The sequence below is a fragment of the Apteryx mantelli genome, chromosome 1, assembly GCF_036417845.1.
Source record: "Apteryx mantelli isolate bAptMan1 chromosome 1, bAptMan1.hap1, whole genome shotgun sequence".
In the NCBI taxonomy this organism is placed as follows: Eukaryota; Metazoa; Chordata; class Aves; order Apterygiformes; family Apterygidae; genus Apteryx; species Apteryx mantelli.
This window is the reverse complement of record NC_089978.1, coordinates 95,150,785-95,175,061: the sequence shown is the minus strand read 5'-3', so window position 1 is coordinate 95,175,061 and position 24,277 is coordinate 95,150,785. Positions and strand designations below refer to the sequence as shown.

The window sequence follows — 24,277 nt, the reverse complement described above, 5'->3', positions numbered from 1 at the left end:
TCATTTGTTTAAATCTGTAGCCAGATGCATCTTGCATGTATTTATGCTGGAAGTCTCTTCACTATTTAATGAGACTTCTGATGAGTTCATGTATTTGATGGAAAAATTTTTAGCTCTCTCTTTTCAGGGACTTACTACAATCTCTGAGGACTAAAACCTTGACCTGTTTTGCAGTTGTCATTTAAATTCACTTCTGTAGATTAAATATTTAAGATGTAGGAATACCACCTTTTGTAAGCAATTTGCCATCTGCAATAGAAATAACTATATAGGCATGAGGTCCTACTGTTAGATAGTGATTATATCTTCATAAATAATTGCAAAACTGTATTTAGGAGTACCCTCTAGGAGTACCTACTTTATGTAGTGAACTAAAAGATTTTAAAAGATATTATTTTATTTTTAAGGATAATAAAGACATATATTTTTCCAGTCAGTGAATTTTACTTGTTTTTTTTCTGTTATGCTTCATTTATAATAAAATGAACATCTGTTTTTCCTGGACTCTGGGGATAAAAAAGATGATTTTAATTTTTAACTTAGGTTTATTACCAGAGTGTATCAGTACTCTTGAAGAATTTTTTTTTCTGCACTGACAAGATTCATATTCATCTTAGCTATGCATCGAATCCAAATATTAAGTTAAGCTGAAAATATTTGCGTAGTAAGAATTACCTTACACTTTTTGTTCTTCATCCTCTTATCTGTAAAGTATACAGGTAAAATTTTAACTGAGTATCTGGTGATTGTTACTTTTCTGTTTTCAACTTCAGGCCACTGACATCTGTGATCCAAACCCAGTCATGATGCTTATTCTGTGTGTTTACTTGTATGAAAGGCTCCCTCAGTACTTGCCCAAGAAGACTATTGAATTTACAGGTGCTCTCCATGCAACTATTGTTAAAAAGGTACTGACACTGTTGCAGCAGTACAAGCAGTACAAGACAAAAAACTCTGTACTCATATATGTGTTTGTGTGATGTATGTACTACAACAAAGAATGAATGGGCTTCATGCCATTTCTCTGTTAAATGTAGAAGAGGGAGGAATGTCTCTTCTTTTCTTTTCCTTCAGGTGTGGGATCCTGACTTCAATTGCTTTTTTTCCCCTGTGCTTTTAATGAGCACAGAAAGTATACGAAACTAACAGTGGTTTCTGGGATCAAAGACAGAATAAGAGATTAACAGCTGAGGTAGGATTGCAGTGTAGTCTGCAAAAAGAATGCTCAGAAAAATGGAGCTTAGACAGTCTGTGGGAAGTTTATGCTCCTTAGGGAGAGGAGTAATCTGCTTAGTTGTTTGAAGTACTTTCTTCTTTTGTGACATCCTTATTTTGTATTTTGGAAGCTAGCTGGGGAACATACTTTTATACTCTAAAAATTGAATAAAAATATGCTAAATTTTTATTATGTTTTGTTGTGATAGGTGCATTTGAAAAACCCAAGCATTAAAACTTTGGTGTACAGCGCTACTCTAGTAGGAAGAGAGGCTGATGATTTCTCATTACCTGAAGGAAATACTGTCATCATTGCCCCCAAGTAAGTAATGATTTCTTTAGTGTTATTAAAAGTCTAACAATATGAAAGTATAAATCTGCTAATTTAATTGTGATGGAATGCTGGAAGCATGTTCAACTACAAAAAGGGAAAAAATGGTTAATATAAGGATCAGGTATTTTCTCCTTAACCTGGCACAAATCCAGAGTCATTCATCAATGGCACACTTGCAGTTTGGCTTAATAGATCTTTGAGAGTGGAATGCATGTCTTCAGATTACTATAGGAGGCACCTGTATCCATAAATGTTTTTGTTTCTCTGTGATGAAAGCTTTAATTTTCAGTTTGGATCTGTTGTTCTTATATTTTATTTTCTTTCCCCAACTAAAGCTGTAATATCTCTTTCTGAACTTAATTCACATTTTTGACATTAACACATTATGTCAGCATCAGCAGATAAAAATTCTTTCCTGTAAGACTTCTGTTTTTGTTTCTTATTCTTATATTAAATTATAGCTGGAAGTTTAAGAGGTCATGACAGAGATTTAATAGCAGTGTTAGCTTCTTTTCAGTTTCCCCCAGATGGAAACTGTCACAACTTCAATGTAGTTATTTCTGTATCATACATTTCTGAAATACTTTGTCATCTAAGGATCATGGAGGGGTTTAATTTGGGAAAACATAGGGTTAAGATGTTTGGTAACAGAAATACTCCCAATATGTGCCCATCTTCTCCTGTATTTTGTTCACTTAGTATCTTGTGTGCGTTCTGTGCAGTGTGGCTTTTGACTAGATACGGGAATTTCACTAAATCTTGTTTAACTGTTGAAGGCACGAGGAAGGCAGCAGCACCTCTGGCTGTCAATCAAGAGTTTGTAGGTTTAGACTGCAAGTCTGTTTAAGATAGTCCTTTGCAGATGGAATAGATTAGAGATTGCAAAATGGAAAGCAAATGTCAACATTTGTATGAAAATAAGCCGTGAGAAAGAGAAAAAATTTCAAAGATATAGTCTCGATCTCAAGAAGAGTCAACATAAATACAGTGCTCTTTAGGGATGATCAACATTTTAATATTAAATAGCATGCCTGTTGTAAATATATGCAAAAGGAGAAAAAAGTAATGTTACGTTATCATTGATCTGTGAGGCTGATTTCATTCTGTTTTCTTTGCAATTACTTCAACTAAGAATTAACATAAAAATATAATCTTTGAAAATATCATGTATTTCTGTGAAAGGTCAATACCATGGCTGTTTTTCACTTCATTTTTAAAAATGAAAAGACACAAGTAAATATGTGCAACCTTGTCATTGAGCTGCTTGGCATTATATACAGTAACAAACATACTGGAAAAAAAAATGCATAGAACTAAAAGCTGATGGAAACGCTGATCATCCACCGATGACCAATGCAGAGTTTATCATAATGTAACCTTACTTGTAGTCTTGGTCACTAAATGAAAAATGGGTTCTCTATAATTAAGAGCTCTCTTAATATTGTAATGGAAATATAGGAGAACTCAATGCACGAGTAGGATGGCAGAGACCCTTGCAGGTGCTTTATATTAGACCAAAATCTCTTAGATGGTTTTGGAAGTATTAGTAATGTGAATAATAAACACCTCTGTTTAATTGGTTATGTGTAGGCTTATGGTTGCAAGTGCTGATTTACATTCAGTTATATGAAGTCAAGAAAAAAGTTATAGGATTTGTTGGAGAGAATGTTCTGGATTTTTTTTTTTTTTTTGAAGGAGTGAAAGTCTTTAGGAAAAACTCAGAAATGAGATAAGCTTGTAACGGACTTCTACAAAGAAAGAAAAGTATTTTGAACCTAAACGAAAAGTGAAGGAGAATTTCCAGTATATTCAATAAGAAATTTGACATGAGTGCATTATTAAAACCTGGGGGGATTTTTTTGATATTTTTGATAGAAATGCTAGCATCACTGACTATAACCTGTTTAGGAAGAAAAGATGTAAAAATAGCTAGGAAGAGGCACCTATATTAAACTTTTTCTACTTTTAGAAATACTGATAATCCATAAACATGAAATTAAAGGAAGACAAATTAGTGTGTTAAAAATTTGTACAAATTAGGAAAGCCTACTTGCTGAATCAGAGAACAAGAGTTATACCTTAAAAAAAACCTTTCTGAATATTAAACTTTTAAAGCCTTTATGAATATCTGTACTGGTCCAGTCAACTCAAGGTCAGATATCTCTGCACCCTTGTTTCCCTGAACTGAAATTGTACCTTGCTAACTTATGAATATTGTACATAAATATGGGCATGTCTTCAGTAATAATTCCTCTTGCACTCCAAGCTAGCTTGATACTGGCCAGCATTAGGCTGGAAAATATTTTGAACATTAGAACAAGGGTATTTTGGAGGTGGTGTGGAGGTTTTTTGTTGTTGTTGGGTTTTTTTTAGTGTTTTCAATTAGACTAGTGCTACGCAATTAAAAAAAGGCATGAAATGAAACAACAGGAACTTTAGATAAATTAATAAATAAGGAGCAGTTAAAAAGTCACAGCTCTTGCCTGTGAAGGACTTCTACAGGGCTACAGTAAAGTTGTAAAGCTTGTTTTGCCAAAGTTTCGTGGTGAAAGATCAAGGGAAATATTAGCAGTTCAGAGAAGATTCACTCATCAGAGTTCAGGTACTTAGAGCTGAAAAGATGAACAACCAGCCTTGATAGGGAGGCTAAAGAAGCTGAAACTTGTCAGGCTTCTAATTGGAGAGCTGGAAGGCTCAGAAAATTTTCACTGTAGCTCAGTATCAGATCTTTACTGATTAGCTTTAATAATTGTGGATATGAGATTCTAACTCTCTAGGGTACTGCAATGCGCCATATGACTTGCAGTTCACAACAGCAGTAGCATAAAGGTCTCTAAACTCCTTTTGGCGATGTAGACATCTATTAAGCTATTCAGTCTGAGTAACTTAGAAGAAGTGATGAAGATGATTTGATCATTATTTAAAAATACCTTCCTGGGAAAAGAGAGCAGGCACCAAAATGATTTGTTGTTTAATGTCAAAAGCTATAGAACAAAAATTAAAATAAAAAAGCACCCAACAACCGGAAGCTGGAGCTGTACAAATTCAGGTTGGAAATAGCGAAGGTCATTAACTGCTAGTGAGAAAAAAAACCCCATCTGAATGACAAATTCTTCAAATGTAAGAGTTTTGCAAATCACAGCATCATTGAAAATACGACAAGAAATGACCTCAGAAAACCATCTGCTTCAGATCAATATGGGTTGCCTGCAATGTGTAACTTCTTCAGACTTATAATGGTTTCTTTTGATCTTAAACTCTGCAAATCTGGTAATTCCAAACAACTTTTTATCCTTCTCCTCCTACCCAGAAGTAGTTGTGTTTAAGCAATAAGAGATAGAGATTGACTGCCTGCTTTTTGGCAGATGGCGCAGGCCAGAGCTGCTTAAGAATCTTAGACCACTACAGTATGTCAATTGAAGTGAGCATGGATGGAAGCAGTTGTTAAAATAAGAGAACGAACAGGTTTATAAAACAATTCCATGAGCCTAATTTTGGCTCACGTTATACTGATAACAACAAAGGAGAATAGGGAAAATGTAACTCTAAGGAATTTTGTGTTTTCCCTGATCCTGGCTTTGCCACAAAAGGCAACAGTTCACATCTTAAAACAGGTTTCTGTGCTACTGCGTGAGCCAGAGGGCAGAGATCAAGCAGTGTGTTGCACATGCTCCATTTCCCTGTCATTCCTGATTGTGTCAGGAGCAGAGTAGGCTCCTTAAGGCTGTCCAGTTTGTGCGTGGATGTTTCAGGTGGCACACTTCTCTGAGGCTGCAGTCCCAGGACACCTTGTCCAGAACATTTTGAATGGCAGGGCAGCCCAGGAACCTCAGAGTCTGGATGGCTTAGCAGCTCTTCACTGTCAAGGATAGTAATGTCTGGGAGCTCTGCAGCAGGGGCATAAAAGCTGGAAGAGACGGATTTTCAAAACTTCTAGAATCAGCAGACCTAGGAACTGAGATCCTGATACTTTTGGTGCTAAGGAAGAACTCTTTTGAGTATCATACTCCTTTGTTCTTGGTGTGAAGCCTGGAGAGGTCAAGCTGAGTTCAGATTTTTAAGTATCTGCTCATGAAGTTCCCAAAGCGAAGCACCAGCTTCCTCTTAGGGACCTAAGATGACTGGAAGCTCGGTAAATTCTGGGTCTTATGTGAGCTTCCCAGTAGAGTTGCAGTGAGCTCTGGAAGTGCTGGCCTTTCCTCAAGTTTAGACAGTGCTCTAGCTGGTATAGGCTCATGCATGTTTGAAGAAGATTTTTGTTCTTTTCTGTGTAGTTACTTTATTTCATTTTTAATTCATACATTTCACAACATTACTGCAATTTTGGTATGACAGATTTCCACAAAGGATTGGTTTAAATTTAACCTGATGTTGCACTGCTTGTGCATTTCTATCCCTAACCCAACTGCAAAATAAAATGTCAGCTTAAATCACTTCAATTGTAATGATAAGTCAGTATTATTAGACTTGTCCAAAGTGATGACTTTTACTTATCCTGGGAAGCCATAGTGACCCTTTCTTCTAGATAAAATGGTAAACTTCTTCAAATACTATTTAAATCATAGTTTAGTGCTGTATTTTGCATAGCCTGCACTTTAGAATGCATTTTGAAACTAAATTGTCCAAATAGTTTTGCCAGCCTTTTAGAAATCACTTCAACTGGCTTAAACACAGCTCCCTGATAGAGGTAAAACATCCAAGAATATTATTATTTTTTGTTTCTTTTACTTCAGAAGATGACATACATGAGCCAGGTTAACTGGTATTTTCAATATTCACTGCCTTTACATAAATACATTAAATCAGGTATCAGGTGACTGTGCTGCCCTATGATTTGAGTAAGTGTAGGTGGCGTAGATGATTGTCATATATTCATTATCAGTTTTGATATCTATTTAATTTTATATGTTTATTTTAAGCAAACTTGGTTTCTTTTGGGTCATTGCAAGATTGTCAGTTTCATCAGATGTAAAAATTATAGACTGATATTGAATTAAATATTGTGAAGATGATTTGTATTTTATTGACTGCTATACAAAAAGGTCTAGAAAAGCAGGTGGTTTTAAGTTAATATTTAAAATGTGAACAGCCGTTATATGTGATTTTCATAGACAGCTAATATGTTGGCCACAAAAGAAGTAATTTGCAAATCAGTACCTTTTCATAAGAAGTTAACAAAAGTCCTGTTGAGTGGATCCAGGAGGTAGGAGAGAAGAATTTTCAAACCCTCCCTTTCTTTACTTTCATTGGCAGTCACTGACATGAAGTGGGGAAATGACAGCATGAAAATAGCTGTGCTGGGTCAGACCAGTATTTTGTCTCCTGCTGTAGTCAGAGGAGACATTGTCATCAAGCAGGTAGTTCCCCAGGTGAGACTCATCTTTTGCATTTTTGATGTGCTGACCCCTGTGATCTCATGAAGTGTAGGAGACTTGAATATAGGAAGCACTGCTTAATTTGGGGGACTGTTTGTGCTCTCTTGTGAAGGAAACAAACAAATAACACCCCCCCCCCCCCATCTTCTCCCAAGAAAAAAGCCAGTGGTCATAATTAGATCCTGCAGAAGAATAAGGACAGGATAGGCTTGTATGACATTTCTACCTAACCCTCCTTCAGCCTCCAACTGTTTTCAGTTCAGGGAACTTGCAGAGCCAGATGTGGTGTTGCATGTTTCATAACCATCAACAAATTTTTTTTTTTTCTATGTAATTATTCAGTCTTCCCTTGAGACTATGTAAACATGCAGCACCCACAACATTCTTTTGGCAGCATTCCATAGTCTAATACCGACTGCATGTTGGATGGCCCTCTCCCTTTTTTTCCTTGATCATGACTCTTATCATTTGATGCCTGCTACTTTTTGTAGACCTATATCATATTCCTCCTTGTCATCTGTTCTCCCAACTTCAAAGTCCTAGCCAACTCAGTTATTCCTCATATGAAAGCCATGCTATTACCTATAATCATCTTTGTTGCAATTTGGTGAGCTTTTTTCAATTACTCTGTATCCTTTTTGAGATGAAGATGCAAACAGTATTCAAAGTTTGGGCAGTTAGATGCATGCTTTGGATGGATGAGGTTTCCTAATGATAATCTATATGTTGTTGTCTATTCCTTTACAAATAATTTCTAATGCTTCATTTGCTTTATTAGATGTTTCCTAGCACTGTGCTGACATTTTCATGAAACTATTCGTCCCAATCCCAAGTTCTCATTGGTGAGCTGTAATGGCTTGGAGGCCACTGTTTTATATGAACTCTTTCCCTATGTTCATCTTTTTACATCTATCTACACTGAATTTCCTCTCCATTTTATTGAGTACTGAGATGGTCTCATAAGGTTCTTCTGTAATCCTTGCACTATCAATCTTCGTCCTTACAACCTTGAGCAACTTAGCACATCAGTGAACTTTCTCACTGTCCAGATTGTCACAGACCCTTGAGGACTCTGCTGATGACTTACATTATAAGAACTGTTAATTCCTACACTGTATCTTTTTTTTTTTTTAAGTGAGCTATATATTCAGTCTGTTTCATCCATGTCTGCTTAGTTTCCTTTTAAATTTATAGACAGAAACTATGTTGGAAAGAGAACTAAATCACCCTTAATCACCTTGTTGAACTCCTTTGATGACCTCCCATAGGTTTATAAGGCAGGACTACATTTTATAGATGTTGATGCTTGCTAGGTAGATCCCATTTATTGAAATCTCATTTATAGTAGATCTAATTTATACTTATCCTACTCTTTTGTTTTTTAATCATTTTTTCTACTACATTAGTTGGTATATTTGAGGCTTAAAGGTCCGTAATTCTCCTGTCTACCCCAAAACCTTTTTAAGATGTTGGTGTCATATTTGCCACCATCCAGTTCTCAGGTCCCAAGGTAGTTTTAAGTAAGATTACTGTCTTTTAGTATTATTATTTTTCCTTTAGTCCATCTTAGGAGTGAGGTAAAGGACCTCCCAGAAAGTTTCCTTGACAGCAACTGTTACCTGGGAACAAATGTTGCCATTACTCCCATCAAAATAAGTTTCTAGAACTTCTCAACTTACTTGGATGGATGTGTGCATTGAGTTCACTTGAAAAAGTAGCTGTTACCAAGGTTGTGAGCCAAATGTAAATTAACATGATTCCATTGAAGTTATGCTATGCTGATTGCTATTACAAGTCCTCTACCTCACCATTTACCTCTGTATGTGTGTCTGCGTGTGTGTATATATATATATACACACACGCATGCACACACACACGCCTGTATCTATAGTACATACTAAGCCTATTTCGCATACTGCCAGTGGTTGTCTGCCTCTGCTTTAGAATTCTCAGTTGGCAAAAGACCAATAAATCATACATAATTTCCCTCTATCAGTCTATTTTAATTCTTTTCTGTCAGGCTGTACAGTTCCTATTCATCCTTTTATGGGGAGGGCTGATTTTCGTTTGGGAGAGGGTTCCTTCTGATTTTAATATCAGCTCTTTCTGTTCCAGAAAAATCACTAATAAATCAGTAGCTTATAAACATAACTTTTTCCCAATGTTACACGAATAATTTAAAAATGTTCTTTGGGTAATATCAGCTTGAGTAAATTAAGAAATTTCAAGGTTTCACTAGAAGTTATTTTTTTTTACTATCTATTTCATACAGCTGGAGGAAGAGTTTAAAAGTTCTTTGACTACACTGAATGACATTACCGTGAAAGTATAAACCAGTCAGATGACTTTTCAGTTTGTATTTTGAGATATTCTACTATCAACTCCCAAAATTTAGGTCTCTCACTTTTTAGAGAAAGCTTTCTATACTCCAGTCACATGTAGAAAGGCAGCAAACTTTTAGATTCTACAGTTCTCTTGCCTTTAAAACAGTCTTCTGTTTAAACACTATAATTTTTCTGACCTTCATGCCATTTTAAGATATTAATCTTAAAATCAGAGAGTAAAGCTTTGGCAACCAAAATTGATCTTGCCCAATTGCAGGGCTAATGCAGATCAAATACCTTTACCTTCTCTAGACTCTCTTTCCATGTGGTCTCCCCTACTACACTTTCCTTTCTTGTCTGAAACTTAAGAGTTGTTGCTTATTCAAGAGCACTTCATTTTCTCCACCTGTTAATTACTTAACTTTATCTAATTATTCTGAAGTTTTCTTTACTCAGTTCCCTATCAATCTTGAATAAGAATTAGATTAAGAACTTGTTGATCTGTCTCACAACATACAAAACAGAATTTTGTAAGTTAAACAGTGAGTTGCCCTATTCAAAGAGGGGAACATTAAGTAAATCAGTTAACTAAGGTAATACTATATGGAAAGAGAACTTTCTGCGTTACTGTGTGTGTGAGAAGAAAAATCAAGCCACATGCTGATGGCATAAAAAGCAATAAGGTTTTGATATTCTTCTTCTATCTATATAGTCATTTATTAGAACTTTTTAAGCAGCTCATGAACAGAAGATTGAATTACAACAAAGCAGTTCAAAAGAAAAAAGTGACTTTCTTTTCTAGCCCCTTTTGCTCACAAAGACTCTAAAATGCTCTCCTGAAATGACATTTCTGAGTCAAAACTCTGTGTCTGATTATTTAAAGAATTATTATTATTATTATTATTATTATTATTTTTATGTAGGAAACAAGCAAGTGTACATGTGGAATTCACTAGTCGTTTTCTGCACCCTGCTGAAGCAATGTTGCTACTGATTTCAAAGACTGTGGGTGGAATAGGTGGTGCCACACTGACATTCTCTCTGAAATCTAAAGTCAAGCATATTGAGCCTGCTGTAAGTTTATGTTTGTATAATTAATACTGCCACAAAAATGTTGTTCAGTAGTATGATGTATCAAGCACAAGTGAACTGGGGTAAGAATATAAAGATGAGTTACCATTAATGCCTTTGAGCTATTAATTTTCAAGTATTCAATTTTAGGCTATATATGTGCAGAGAAGTGCCTAGTGGAATATCCAAGATACCTAGGATATATTTGGATCTTGAATACATTTTAAAATTTTGTCCTGATTGCTCTGAAAATCAAACTGGAGTCCTTTCAGCTTGTGAATGCTTTTGGAAATGTCATTGTTGATGTAGTGATATGCCTCTTCTAGCAATTTCAGTTGTCAGATGGACAGCAAATATTTTTAGATTTTACTATGTTTATTTGTAATTTAGGCAATCCTTAGATTTAAGATATATCCCAGAAATAGAACAGGGACTGGCATGCTGTCCAACATTTGTTATCAAACATTCTCTGAGCACATCTGGATGGGTCTTCTCCTGAACTTAGAGAGTGTTGTGACTTCTTTCCCCCCCCTTTTTTTTTTAATACGGTTGTAGCAGTAGGCAATGATGTTAGAAAGGAAGGTTGAGATGGGAGAAAAGAAAGAGCACATGGAAAAATAAGACAGCGAGAAAATAGCTTGATTCTTGTCCCTGTACTATCATTCTGAAGAACATTTAAAAGGTGATGAAGCTAATGTGTTTAAAAAGAAATGGGCTTTAACTCTTCTTTACTGGCAACAAAGCCTGACATTTTAATTATGTTAATTCTGTAGTCATCGGTGGCCAAATATGTAGTTCTATACTTTGTAATATTTTTGTTTGTCAATGTGTAAGCATGAACGTGGTTTGCAACTTTTGATATATTTGACATATTGATTTAAATTTTGTTCTCTTTTAGGATATATTAAAATGCAAATCCCCATGTTATGAGCTGAAGAAAGTTACTCTAAATGTTACTAATCCCTTCAGAACTGATGGCATATTCAGGTAGACAATTCTGTAAAGGCAAAACTATAATGATCATGCTGTTTCATCAACTCTTTTCCATAATTTCCTCTTTCTATTTAAAGATGTAAAACCTTGAGGTTGAATTATAGGGATTTACATTGCCAAAATTGTTAGAAGTACTATGAAGTGGAAGCTATCATAATGAATAAAGAAGATAAATAAACCTTAATTGAAATCCATCTCAGTGTAAGCAATAAAGCTAGAGCTTTATTCTAATGGAGTTCATGAACCTTGCTTGTATTTTTGTGTTTGGCTGAGGTCCAGCAGAATTCCAAAGAGAAATAAACCATGTTAATTAATAGTTATTTTTTCCCCCAATCTGCTTTATCCTGCTGTTTAAATTATTAAGCATGCAAAAGAAAAATTTTCTTATGCCTTGGGTCTCGCATCACTATCAGTTAATCTAATTTTTCATTTGTATTCACCATAGATGTAACGCCTCCAGAGTTATAAACGTTATTTTCCTAATATGAAATGAATAGAATGCTGCACCTCTTTACTATCTCGTTTTATGTGATGTGTCTCCATATTTTGTCTTTACTCTTTAGAGCTGAACATTGGTTCATGTCATTCGTTTATTTACGAGAACATTTTCCATAACATTTTTAGCTTCTTTTACTGGTGTGTTTAATATACATGCTGCCCTGGCTGAGAATGAAATTTCTTTTTTGTCCACAGAATAGGTTTGGTATAGACATCTGTAACAGGATTGTTTTTCACTGCTCCAGCAATGTGCTATGGCATAAGCCTCCTATGTAGGATTTATATGAATCTGTTTAGTTGCTGTACTTTTTTTCAGTCTTTGAGGTGGTCAGTGAGGCTGTCTGTATTCAGTTCTGTGATGTGGATAACTCTTTCAGAACGAATAGATTAAGGCGATTAATAATTTAATTTCATATATACCATTTAACAGCTACATGAAAACTTCCTGAAGTAATTATCGAATTGGGCCACATTTGAACCAGTAACCTACAAATAAAAGATTTTTTGAAGCATATTTCCAAAGTTCTGACGCATCTAGTCTTCCATGAGGGGGTGTATTGCTTAGTTGCAAATAGCATGCAGAAGTGCACCTGTGATACCAAAGCAGTAGCTCTTTTACAGAAAAGAGTGCCAAAAATCTTAAAACTAGATGTATAATATAGCACTCTATTAAAAAAAAGGACAAGTTAAAAAGATGAGCCTCTTTGACCTTGTGTCGAAAATGTAGCAAATGTCAGATATTTCCAAAAGCTGTAAATATTGCATCCTAAACCAGTCCTTTCCTGACATTCTGCTGTTTGTTAGGTGCTACTTGTTCTATCAACTAAGTAATGTTTTCCGTTTTTACAGTTCATGGATTATAATATTCATGTATAGATATATATTTTAAAGATTACTGAATGCTTGTACTTCATTAAGTAAAATAAGTTCAATACTTTCAAAATCCTCAATTGCATTTCTCTGTGAAGTACTGCAGCTATTTCTTATCTGGGAATAGAAAAATATTTCTATGTCATAAGATATTATAGTAACTGATGGTCAGTGTTGTTTTTTTTTAATAGCAGATTAATTTGCGGGGCAGAGCATCAATTAACGCTGTTATAAATTGATGTAGTTCCACTGAAGACCTTGAATTCAGATCTTCAGCTGGTGCGATGCTTGTTGGCATTGCCCTCTGTATTTTTACTGTGTAGTCTGTTATCTTCCTTCTGTTTCTGCTGTCCTCTGTGAGTGTAGAGAAAGTGCAGAAATTTGGTTTGTTTAAGCTGAAAAAATTGTGTGCCGATGCTATATAACGGAAATTCTACAGTGATACACCAACTGTAATTCTGGGGTAATGACTAGCAGTATGTCACTGGATTATCCATTACCTGAAATGGAAGTAAAGTGTGCACAGTGTAGTATACACAAAAGCAAGATCAGAGTCTTCTAGGAAAAATGAAGTGATTGTTGGAGGTTTGTTAGTGAAATCACTAACAGTAGTTTAATAGATTCACACTTCAATTACAAAAGCAAAAAAAAAACTTATCTTTTTTCTTCAAATCTCTGTGAATTGATTCTTCACTCATTTAATTGAGTGACGATCCTAGTGTAAATTACATTTTGGAAAATTGTTTCCAATTTAAAAATATATATGATTTGTCTTCATCTTGAAATGTGCATTGTTTTTCTGTTTCTATAATGTTGCTTTTTAAAAAATTTTTGAAAACAATTATTTCAAGTGGATCTGCATGTCATGTCATGGCTGTAAACTTCCCCTATGATTACAAATCAATCTATGATATTAAAGAGGTTTAGGATAATAAATAATCCTTGAATAAATGTCTCAGGATTTTCCATGCTTACATAAGCTTTAAAAATTCCGTGGCTTAAATTATGCAAAATGTTTTGAATTGTTAAACAAAAAAGACTATATATTTAAGGAGAAAAATCTCATTTTTAAATTTTACTGTATTTTTAAAGCATTTCCAAATGAAAATAATAAGCTTCTTTAACAAGCCTTAAAAGCTATAATAAACTAGTTTTTGTCTTCATTCTCTTCATTGTCTTCAAGTCAAAAATAAAGTGATTATACGTACTTGCCAAATTCCAGGGTCCTTCTGCTGGAATCCACAAGTTACTTAAGTCGGCCAGAGCAAGTGTGTCAAGCCAGGGAAGTAAAGCAAGAGAAAACATTCAGGTGCGTTTTAAATGTCGATTGCTAATTATATAGTATTGAATTATACAATTTTATTAGTGTAATATCTTTGTGTATAGCTTGTGCATAACAGTTATAAAGAATTATAGGTTAGGACATAAAAGTATAGTAGAATTATATAGTATTATTAAAACATTTTATAGACGATTTTGTCATAAGCTATAGAGAAAAGATAAATATTTTAATTTGAATCTGAAATGGATGAAAATATTCTGAGCATGGGTGATGAGGGAATGGGTGCAATTTGCTGTAAGGAAGAAGTGATAGAGAAAGTAGGATTTAAAGCTGAAATATTGATAGTGGGGTAGGGGCAACCATGGTGACCTAGGTGACTGAAGGAAGTGCTGACAAGAAATGTCAGTAAAATGAACTACCTCCAGTTTATTAGGACCTTAAAAGTAGAAGAAACAGCTCTGATTCTCGGAATGAAGACGGTCGAGATTTTAGAAGGTGGAAGAGTAAGAGATAGGCAGTCTCCAGAATTCTAGGGTTGTGCTGGAGAATTGTGCGGGACTCTAAAATGTTATCGGTTCGGTAGGCCATTGGAGATGGATTTGCAAAACAGAATGAGGGGCGATTAATGCAGAAATATAGATATAAGTTAATATAATTTTGTGCCTGGGTGTTATCGCTTAGCTGACCATGGACAGATTTTCTGACATAGGAAATATGGAAGGAGAAGGAGAGTTCAATGTCAGCATGATAAAGGTAATAAAATGGCAAAGGATAAACAGCAGAGAGTAATTGGAATGGAAGTCAAGGAGAAATACAACAGAAAGATGCATACTTAAGAAGACTCATAGCCCAAGAAAAAGTATTTCTATCTTCACTGGCTTTAATTGTTGAACAATGTAAGAAATATCAGGAAATTTGGATGAACAGGCAGAAGTCTTTATGGGCATTGAAGTGGAGAGATGTATATCAGAAACACTGATAGTCAAGGTTAAAGGTGAAAGAGACAATTGAAAACCTGTTTGAGAACTAAAATTTGTGGCGTTCCCTAGAAGTGACCTAGCATAGAGGAAGAACAAATGCCTAATACATTTTTTGGAACTTGTCAGATATTAAGAATTGCACCATTGTTTTAATAATTGTCAGAGTTTAATAACTTTATTTTTCAATCATAGAGTGAAATATTCAGTGTTCATTCTATGTTTTTAACAACAGGTGCTGTATTCATATGTTAGGCAATTCAGCTAAAGAGAACTACTTGTAGTTCTTCGTAATCCTCAGTTGGAGTAGTATGGTAACTTAAAAAAAAAAGGAAGTAAAAAGTCATCCGCAGAAAAGGTAGCCAGAGCTTAACGAAGCAGGTTTCTTCTCAAAACAGGAGAAGCAAGATCTAGCTTTGAAAATACTTTCTTGCAGTGAATGTGTGAAATACCCCAGCCCCAAAGCACTATCAAGAAAGAATATTGTAGCCACCAAAACACTGTTACCTACATTTTTTTTTTTTAGGTAAATGCTTTCAGTATCATTCTGTCCCCTGTTTGTGATCTCTGAGTGCACCGTGTCCTGGGTGCTCTGTGCGCTTGCACTGACAAGCTACACTTATCAGGTGTGCTGCAATAGTTGAACCTTTAGTGATTAATGATTCTGAGTTTTGAAATGAATAACCAAGTTCAGTACAATGATTTTAGTACAAAAAATATGAATAACTGTAGCAAGGCCTGTATCCAAGGGAAAACAGCTGTATCTATTTCATGTAATGCATATTAGCAAAGAATGAGCTTGATCATAATTACTGCTTATTCTGGTAAGATGTCCAAACTGTTAGCCCACTAAACAAATGGTGGACTGATTTGACTGGACATTACTTCTCTTCATATTTTTTGCCAAAAAGACATTTGATCTTTTCTGAATATAATTCAAAATGTGATGTAATAATCAATGTTCTATCTTCCGTGCTATCACTTCTGTTGGGGAGATAGATGACGTTTAGAATTCAAGTACCATTAACATATGGCCCCATTTTCGATTTAAGCAAGAGAAGTAAATAAGCTAGAAAATGGTGTAACCCTTACTCTAAAGTCTCTCAGGACCAAAACAGTGATTGTCTAAAAGTACTATCCAAGGCCTCTTACGAAAAAAGGAAAAGAATAGGGCCACTCTGGTAATTCCATTGATGTCTACAGATTTTACTAGTAAATTGTACCTAGTAGTATGAGAAGCTGTTGAAATAGTCAGAAGAGGATTTTTCATCATCATGCATATTTTAGCTTAATTTATCGCTAAGAAATAAATCAGTCTAAAAAGATTGATTGAAGAATGATTCTTTCTTGAATGGAACATAACAAACTTATGAAATTTGTGTTAAAAGAATTAACACGTCTGCAGTATATTACTGATCAATAAGAAGATTGTATCTGCAATCATTTTATCTCTTCTGATAAATCCAGAAAACGCCATCTATGGAACAGGGGCCCCTCGGTCTAAGTGATCTTTAAGCATAAAACATAATCTAAAATCAAAGTGTTTACACTCTAAATAGGGGCACTATTGATTGTGTCTACATGATTGTATTGCAATAGTCCCATTTGCATGCTTTGGTCCTAACCTTTTGATCATCCATGCAGCTATGTTCCAGCGAGTCTCACAGTCTCATGCTTCCTACTGCGTCCTTATACTGTGCCCCCAGATGTGTCAGCTGCACCCCTTTCAACCTCATTGTAACAAGCTTTGGCTGGCAAGCAGCCCTCTTACCCGCCACTGTTCCCCTCTGGAAGCATTGCAGGAACCCAGAATTATTTCATCGATAGCAAAGAGGAGACTGACCTTTTAGTCAGTGTGCCATGGGTTCATCGTGTAGTGACTGGGAAGATACCCCAGTATAAGGCTAGAGCCCAGACGATCTGTAGCCTTACTGGGACACAGTGCTGTTTAAGCTGAAAAAACTGACAGTAATCCATATCTGATGCAGGGTGTCAGTAGTTGGCAAGACCTCTTTGTCCATTGGGAGCTGAAAGACATGTTTGGTTAGAAGGCTATCATTCAGTGGTACAGTGAGCGTAGACCTGTCTGTGTTGGTTGCTTCCAGGAAGCAGAGGAGGACCCTAGGGAAGAATCTTTGTCACAGGTGTATCCTGTGAGTCTGCCATGACCACAGTCTTCCTGAAGAGCTCAGGAAGGCTGCTGTAGACTATTCCAAAGCTCCAAGACCATTTTGGCTGAGTTTGGACAGCAACTGCAGCAAGTAAGACAGTCTGGCAGTTTTGCCAGCAAGACGCTACACATCAGAGCCTGGCTACCAGCCAACTGTAAAAAATACTGTCTTCATGTGAATTAGTATACATGATCCTCCAAAGGAATATACACTATCCCAGGCATTTGCGGTCAAGTCATACATGTAATTCCTGCCCAATCCCAACTAGCTGGACAAACCTTCTAGTAAGGAATGGGACATGTAAGTTGCATATTACTAGAAGCAGGGATGAATGTTCAGTAACCATGATGTCTGGGCCATCTCCTCTGGGAAGAGGAGAGAGCTCCTGTGAAGAGAACCTCTGAGAGCTTAAGGTCCTTTTATCCTAGTGGACAAGTTGTTTTTTGTTTGTTTGTTTGTTTCCTTTGCTCACGGTACTTCTTTGAGTTAATTTTTGAAAGGAGCAATTTTTTTTTTATATGACTGGTAAAGTTTTTCTTTCATATATACTATAATAAATGTGCCTGGATTTTCTTTCTTTCTTTTTTTTTTTTTTAACTTGTGTACTCTTCTATGCTTTTCCAAGCCCTTGACACTTCAGTTATTCTCTGTGGCCCACATCTGTGTGCCCGCATTGCCTACTCCCTGTAGAAGAAGGACTATCAGGTGAAGAAAGGCATGCTGCATGGCCCAGGAATTTGGATATAAAACTTCTTATAAGTAGTTTTCAGGCATGCAGGTAGTTTGATTGATGTCCATAAAACAGTATAGAATGACAGTAAAAGTTCAAGGTTATGTTTATTAGCTAATTTTTCTTTCATAATTTCCCTTCTATAAAACTAGGAAGGGGTAACAATGTACTAACGATTCACTAGTAGTCCTATTCCAAGACCATGACTAAGCGGTGTAGTGAATGCATTAAGGTGTGGATGAATCATTAGGATGGGTCATGACTGCACAAGTTGACTTGAAAAAAGGCCATTAATGTGATTAAATATTTTTACATCAGGAAAAACTCATTCTGCAGCAAAGGAGGAAAAGATAATTAATGAATTTGAAGTCAAGCTTTGCAGAAGATATCTTTTTAATGCTAGTTTATTTAATTTTCTACCAGGATTATCACCAAGAATTCCAAATATTTTATATTTCCTGAATTTTATTCTTTTACTTTCTGTTCCAGGCAGTTTCATGTATCAAGGAAAGAGTTATGCTAAACAGAATGCTTGTATTTACTTATCTCATAGAATAAACAAAAGTGAAGATCTAAAAAGCTGTATTGCATCCATATGTAATATAGATTATGAAGTACAGCATTAATAACTTTTTCTGCTGTCTTCAGCAAATATATTTTAGAAATACACTGCTAAGAGTCATCACAATTCTGATTAATATTCGATAGATTAGAAATTTATCTCTATTAGTGTAAGTCATAATACCTCTTTTTGATAGCTTTTGTTTTACTTTATATCCTAGTCTTTTTTCTGAGATCACGAGCAATATCCCACAGTGTGTGGAAACTGGCTAATATCTTGCATATGAGTTTTCTCTTCAAATGTTTCAATATTTCTCAGTGCATTAGTAAACAGTTTCTTGTATCTCTCTAATAAAACATCTGCTTGCTTCTGTCTTCCAAGCTTATTGAATGAAGTAGCTACTAGTGGATTTAGATTTCCCCATGGTGCCTGACACTTTCTAGTTTTATGTTCACCTCAGTGATATATAGAATATGGAACTGGAAGGGACTAAAAAAGATCATCTAGTAAATTCCGCTCCAAATACAAAAAACAAAGTAATTTTTCTGGTGCGAGAGTGTGTTGGAAAACATATTCTGAACTCTGAAAACAGAATTATTGACCTCTTTGGACCCTGGACCAAAGAACAGCTTGGACTGGTGCACCGTTGTGCATGTATGGCTATGACTACATGTCTTCCACAACACCGTTTTCTTTCTCTTTCCATTCACTCATCTGCAGGTGCATTTTTCATTCAGGTGAGAATAAACTCACAGAGACAGACCTTCAATACCATGTCAGATCAGTGCAATGAGTTTCTCTGTAATTTGTCTATGAAAATAGGATTTACTCAATCCACTCCAAGTATGTTGTACTCTGTATGGTCTCAGTGTGTAATATATTTCCTTGCAATATTCTTATTAGGTTATTTCTTCATTCAATATTTGAACAGTTAATTATCTTTACAATGATTCTTCTGCTGTAGTCCCAATTTATGCAATCATGGGTGGGCATTCTGAATCAAAGATAAAGCATTGAAAGAGATGACTCATATGTAAAATTTATATTTTTGTATTTTTATATGAGATAAATACTTATTTGCAAGTATAGAATAAATAGTATGTTATATTCACATACTTCAGAGATCATTTTCCTTTCTGAAAAATGGCCTTTAAGTATAGCTATTAAAACGAGTCTCCAGGGCAACATCTTGTGAGAATTTTACAAGTCCATTTATTTAAGGTTGTGATTCTTTCTTAGCCCAGCAAGATTAACAATTTATTTTAACAGAGACCCAATAGCTATCAAATGCAGTATGTAATCATTGTTTTCTATAAGTTGGTTCATCAAATTTTACGGCTCGGGGAGAATGACTTTTATGTGTGGGTAATATTAAACCTGGGTCTAGAGCTGAAAACCTACTTGTAGTAATTCTTTGAGATACATTACAATATAGTTTTGCAGCATCTATAAGCTCTTACCTGTGCTTGTTGTAAATTAAACAATATTGTCCTTCCTTAAACATAACTGCACAATCTTAATGCCTGTTAAGAGTGGTAGAAATTATTTGTGAGCAAGGATAAAAAAAATTATAAAGTAATATCAAGGAAATAAGATAGTAAGAAGCACAATTTGCTTTTGGGGGGATAGGAATAAACAAAGAATTTCTTATAAGTTGTTTTTTCAGGTATATCTGTTCTTTTCAAATATACCTGAAAAGCAATATTGCCATGAAAAGAATAAAGAATAATAGGGATTTTACACCCCCATTTGCTCATTATGTGGTATAAATTTCCCAGTTCAGAGCCAAGAGAAAAATTAACCTTTGTACAGAAAGTCATGCAAAATTTGTGTCCCAGTTTGTACTTATTCTTAAACTGTGTGCGCATAACTAAATTTCAGTAATTTCTTGTGTAATAATTTTTGTGAAGTAAACAATGTGTCTAAACAATGTTAGAAAAAAATCTATTTTAGGTAATTAATTTCCACTTCAATATAAAAAAATGGCAGATTTGGGATGCCAAATCCAATTTGTTTGGAAATCAGCACTCTAAGTAAGGGAAATGTGTTATACCATGTAGAGATAGTGGGAGCATCAGCTCTGTATCTTTTGCCATGACATATGCAAATGTTCAGCTGTCTATGCTGCATTTTTATTTCCCCTAAATATTTGTGTCCTTTTTCCTCTAAGAAAAAATTGATGGTTCTATTTATATATATATGTGTGTGTGTGTGTGTGTGTGTGTATATATGTGTGTATATATATGTATATATGTTTGTTAACAAGTTTTAAACAGTTTGTGTAACTACTGCTTTATTGCAGTTTGGGAAACCCTGGCATATGTGACTGAGGAATTTCAACATGAATTTTTCTTATTTGATGATTTAGATTTGGACCTTGCATGAACTGGAATGAATGTTGATCACTGTTAACATTTCTTATGGTTAGTGTAAAATATATGTTTTGGCAAGATTTATGGCTTTCATTTGTTAAAAGCAGGGACATCCTATCTTAAATAACAGAACAAGTAGACTTCCTGTTAAATTGCTTATTATATTATTATCCAGAATTCCCATTTCTGCTGGGGCTTGGTTACATTAGATAACTTTTTGTAAAGTTACCTGGTTTTATAATAAGATGTGTTGTGATGTGTTTTTTACTACTCTAATGTGGCTACCTGACTTAAAAGTCTGAATAAATATCTATTTGAACGTGCATGTTATTTTTCAGCTTGAATTTACAAAATGAGATTTGTATAAAATATATAAAGAAAATAAATGCAGGCAGTTGTCTTTGAATTAATTATTTAGTTATCATAAATTATAGATGAAAACCTTTTATCTGCCCCTTGTGAGCTGTGAAGTTTCATCAATAACAAATGGTAAGTGTGCCATTATATGGTCCAGTGTGTATATCACCATTTGTAATCCAGGTGCATAGTGAGAATATCTAAGTGAGTACCTTAGAGAGTTTACCAAAGTGCATGTGTTTTGAAGCAAAGTTGTGTGTCTTGAAGAACAGAAGAATTCATTTGAAATACTTAAGTAAAGCTTGCATTTGCTGATAAACTTTTTTAACTTATTCATGGAAGTCTTTTTACCCCTAAGGTGCAATAGTATGAAAATCAAAACTGGGCTCTTTTACACTCCAAACAGAAATTATCAGACATCTTCGAAAACTAATAGCATGTCAAACTAAACGGGAGCTATTCAGATGGTTAACTTGCAGATTGAACAAATGTCAGTCTTCATAGCTGTTAATATGCTATGCAGTAACTGAAGTTGGGTTTGCTGTAGTTCTCCATGCCTAAGCAAGGAAAAAAGAAGTGATTTGTTAGCTTTATTTGAAGTTTGTTCAACTGGACAGAGTTCTGTTCCAGATGGTAGCAGAACCAGAGCTTAAATGCAAGATACAGTTTAAACCACAATTCTGACCATAATTTCCATAAGTACGTAGTTGAGCCAGAGACTGAACCAAACTTTTCTAAGGCATAGATTAGAACCCTCTTTCGCTAAGTAATTCTCCTTTTTTCATATATGACTTACTGATATGCTTTCTAATTAAATTAATAAATGTGAAACGTTTGTCTATATGTATATGTAACAAAAAAAAAATAGTATTCTGTAACATACAGATACATAGCCTAGAATTGTGGTTAATGTAAAAAATCTAACTTGGAATGTTAAGGCACTGGGACCCATATATAGCCAGATAAAATAGATTCAGTTAGCTCACATCATTGTATCTGGATGAGGTAACTGAGTTATAACGAACAAAGCAGAATACTTACCTCTTCTTTTTAAAAATGACAGCATTGGGCTAGGAAGAAGGTCAGTGGGGAAAAGTTTGGGATTTAAAAAGAAGCTTAGGCAGGAGCAGAGCTAACATCTGAACTGTGTTCTGATTAGGGGACAAGGACTGTTACTTTTGCAAATCAGTTTCTGTGAGAAGAAGCCTAAAGACATGTTCCCCAAGGGCTATACATAGGAATCCTAAAGTGAGAACAATGTATCTAAGTTGAATTTGGTTCAGAGGTTTTTTTAAATCAATTTCTAGAATAACTTTTAGGGGAAAAAATAGAAAGACTGATTGGAAATCAACTGAGGGTATCAGAGTAATGCAAGGCCTGTCACCTCAGCATGCACCAAGGGACAATTTTTCTTTGCATATTTCATAGGGTATTGAAATGATAAAGAGAGGAATTGAGCAAGGGCTGAGTTAAAACTGACTTTCCACTCAATATCATAGAAAGTTTTTAAAAATGGAGTTATATTTTTTAATGTGAAATTTTGTTTATATGGCTACTGCAGAGAGAGTACACAGATTAATTGAAGGTAAGATGTGATGGCTGTGCTATAAATACGACTAACTTAAGTGGAAGAGAAGGCTTTTAATATCCTTGATGGATAGATTGTTCCAAAATTTTTTTTTTCTCGAAATCATTTGCTTTTCCAGTATTTATTCATAAAAAAAGGAAAAGAAGTTATTTATTAAAAATAGAAATGTCCAGCTTTAGGGTATGTCTTTCATTTCTTTTTTTCCCTTTTAGTTCTGAAAATAACATATTAAACTATAAAAATAGTGCAGTAGCTGAAGATCCAAATGAAGAGAACAACATTAATGGCTGTAAGTACCTCTAAAATCTCTCTCCTGTCCCTACAGCACCACCTAAAGCATGTGCATAAGCAAAATTTTGGCAGTTGAATTATGCTCAGTAGTTATTATTTATAGGAGAGTTTATCATCTGATATTTTATATTTAATTTAGTGTAGTGATTTCTAAAACTGCACTGTAGTCCTATGGACTTTACTATAGTAAACAGCCATAACAAAAAGAAGGTAATTGTCAAAAAGTCTAAATTATTTAATAAATGATACTTCTTTGGAGATGGTTTTAATTTCTCAGCATTCAGAGAGTAAGTGGGGCAGGAGGACTCTCACAAGACTGGTTCCGTCTGCGCCACAGTCTGATGTACCTTGTATGAGAAACACTCTAACAGGAGATGAACTTTGAATTATGCCTTGTTTTATTCAGAAATTACTTACTGCTAGGGCTGCCTTACCCTATTTGATGGAAGGGTAAAAATGGGGCTTGGGTCCTATTGGAAAGATGTTTTTGTCATTGTGTATGTAAATTTTGGAAACATCAAATTCATATCAAACTTAAGTGTTGGTTGAAGTGGGAATATTGGGGAATTCCTGTTTTCAGTGTTAGGAAAACATTTTCTGATTATGAAGAGGAAAAGTAGTGAGTGTGGGGTAATGGCTTTCTTCAGTTTGGTTCTTGGGTGTTATTTTGGGGTGAATTGGTTCTATTTATTTGTCCTGAGTTTGGAATAAGGTTTCTCATGGGATCTTTGTTCATTTCTATTGCCTGCATTTTCACTTCTACTCTTCAGTCAGCTGATCCTTCTGGAAGGTTAGCTGGCCATGGTTGAGTGAAAGTCAGGTTTTAAAGCATTCTTTATCATCAAAATAAGTGCAGCAGATGAAAAACATTCATTGAGAAAGCAGTCAGACTATCAGATTCACTCGTAAGATTCTTGGTGTCTCGTGACATGCAGCACTTTGTCACCTTAATGCTTTTGTGAAAGGATGCATAGAAAGTAAGCTTACCAAAATTTAGTTTTTGTCTGTTTTGGAGGATTTCATCCTATAACATAACATGTAGTTACTGACACTGAGAACAAGATTATTTGTTTAAATGGTATTAAACTGTACTGTTCTTTTTAGGAGGAGGAGTTATTTGCTTATAGGCTGTACATTCTTAAAGAGGTTTTTTTTGATGGTGAGAGGCACTCTATTTTCCATTGTTTTGTTTCTATACACAGAATAAGAATGCAATTAATTAGCAAAATGTGTTTATGTAATACTTAAAGCCTGCAGTATTACTGCA

General features: G+C 34.9%; 1 protein-coding gene across 1 annotated transcript in view; it reads left to right on the top strand.

Moving 5' to 3' along the window:
- Positions 1-24,277, top strand: part of CFAP47 (cilia and flagella associated protein 47) — a 377,656-nt gene that overhangs the window by 131,310 nt on the left and 222,069 nt on the right. The window contains exons 36-41 of the mRNA XM_067289744.1: positions 774-908; positions 1,425-1,537; positions 10,172-10,322; positions 11,218-11,306; positions 13,903-13,989; positions 22,932-23,008. Coding sequence (XP_067145845.1) covers positions 774-908; positions 1,425-1,537; positions 10,172-10,322; positions 11,218-11,306; positions 13,903-13,989; positions 22,932-23,008 — 652 coding nt within the window. The remainder of the gene's footprint in view (positions 1-773; positions 909-1,424; positions 1,538-10,171; positions 10,323-11,217; positions 11,307-13,902; positions 13,990-22,931; positions 23,009-24,277) is intronic.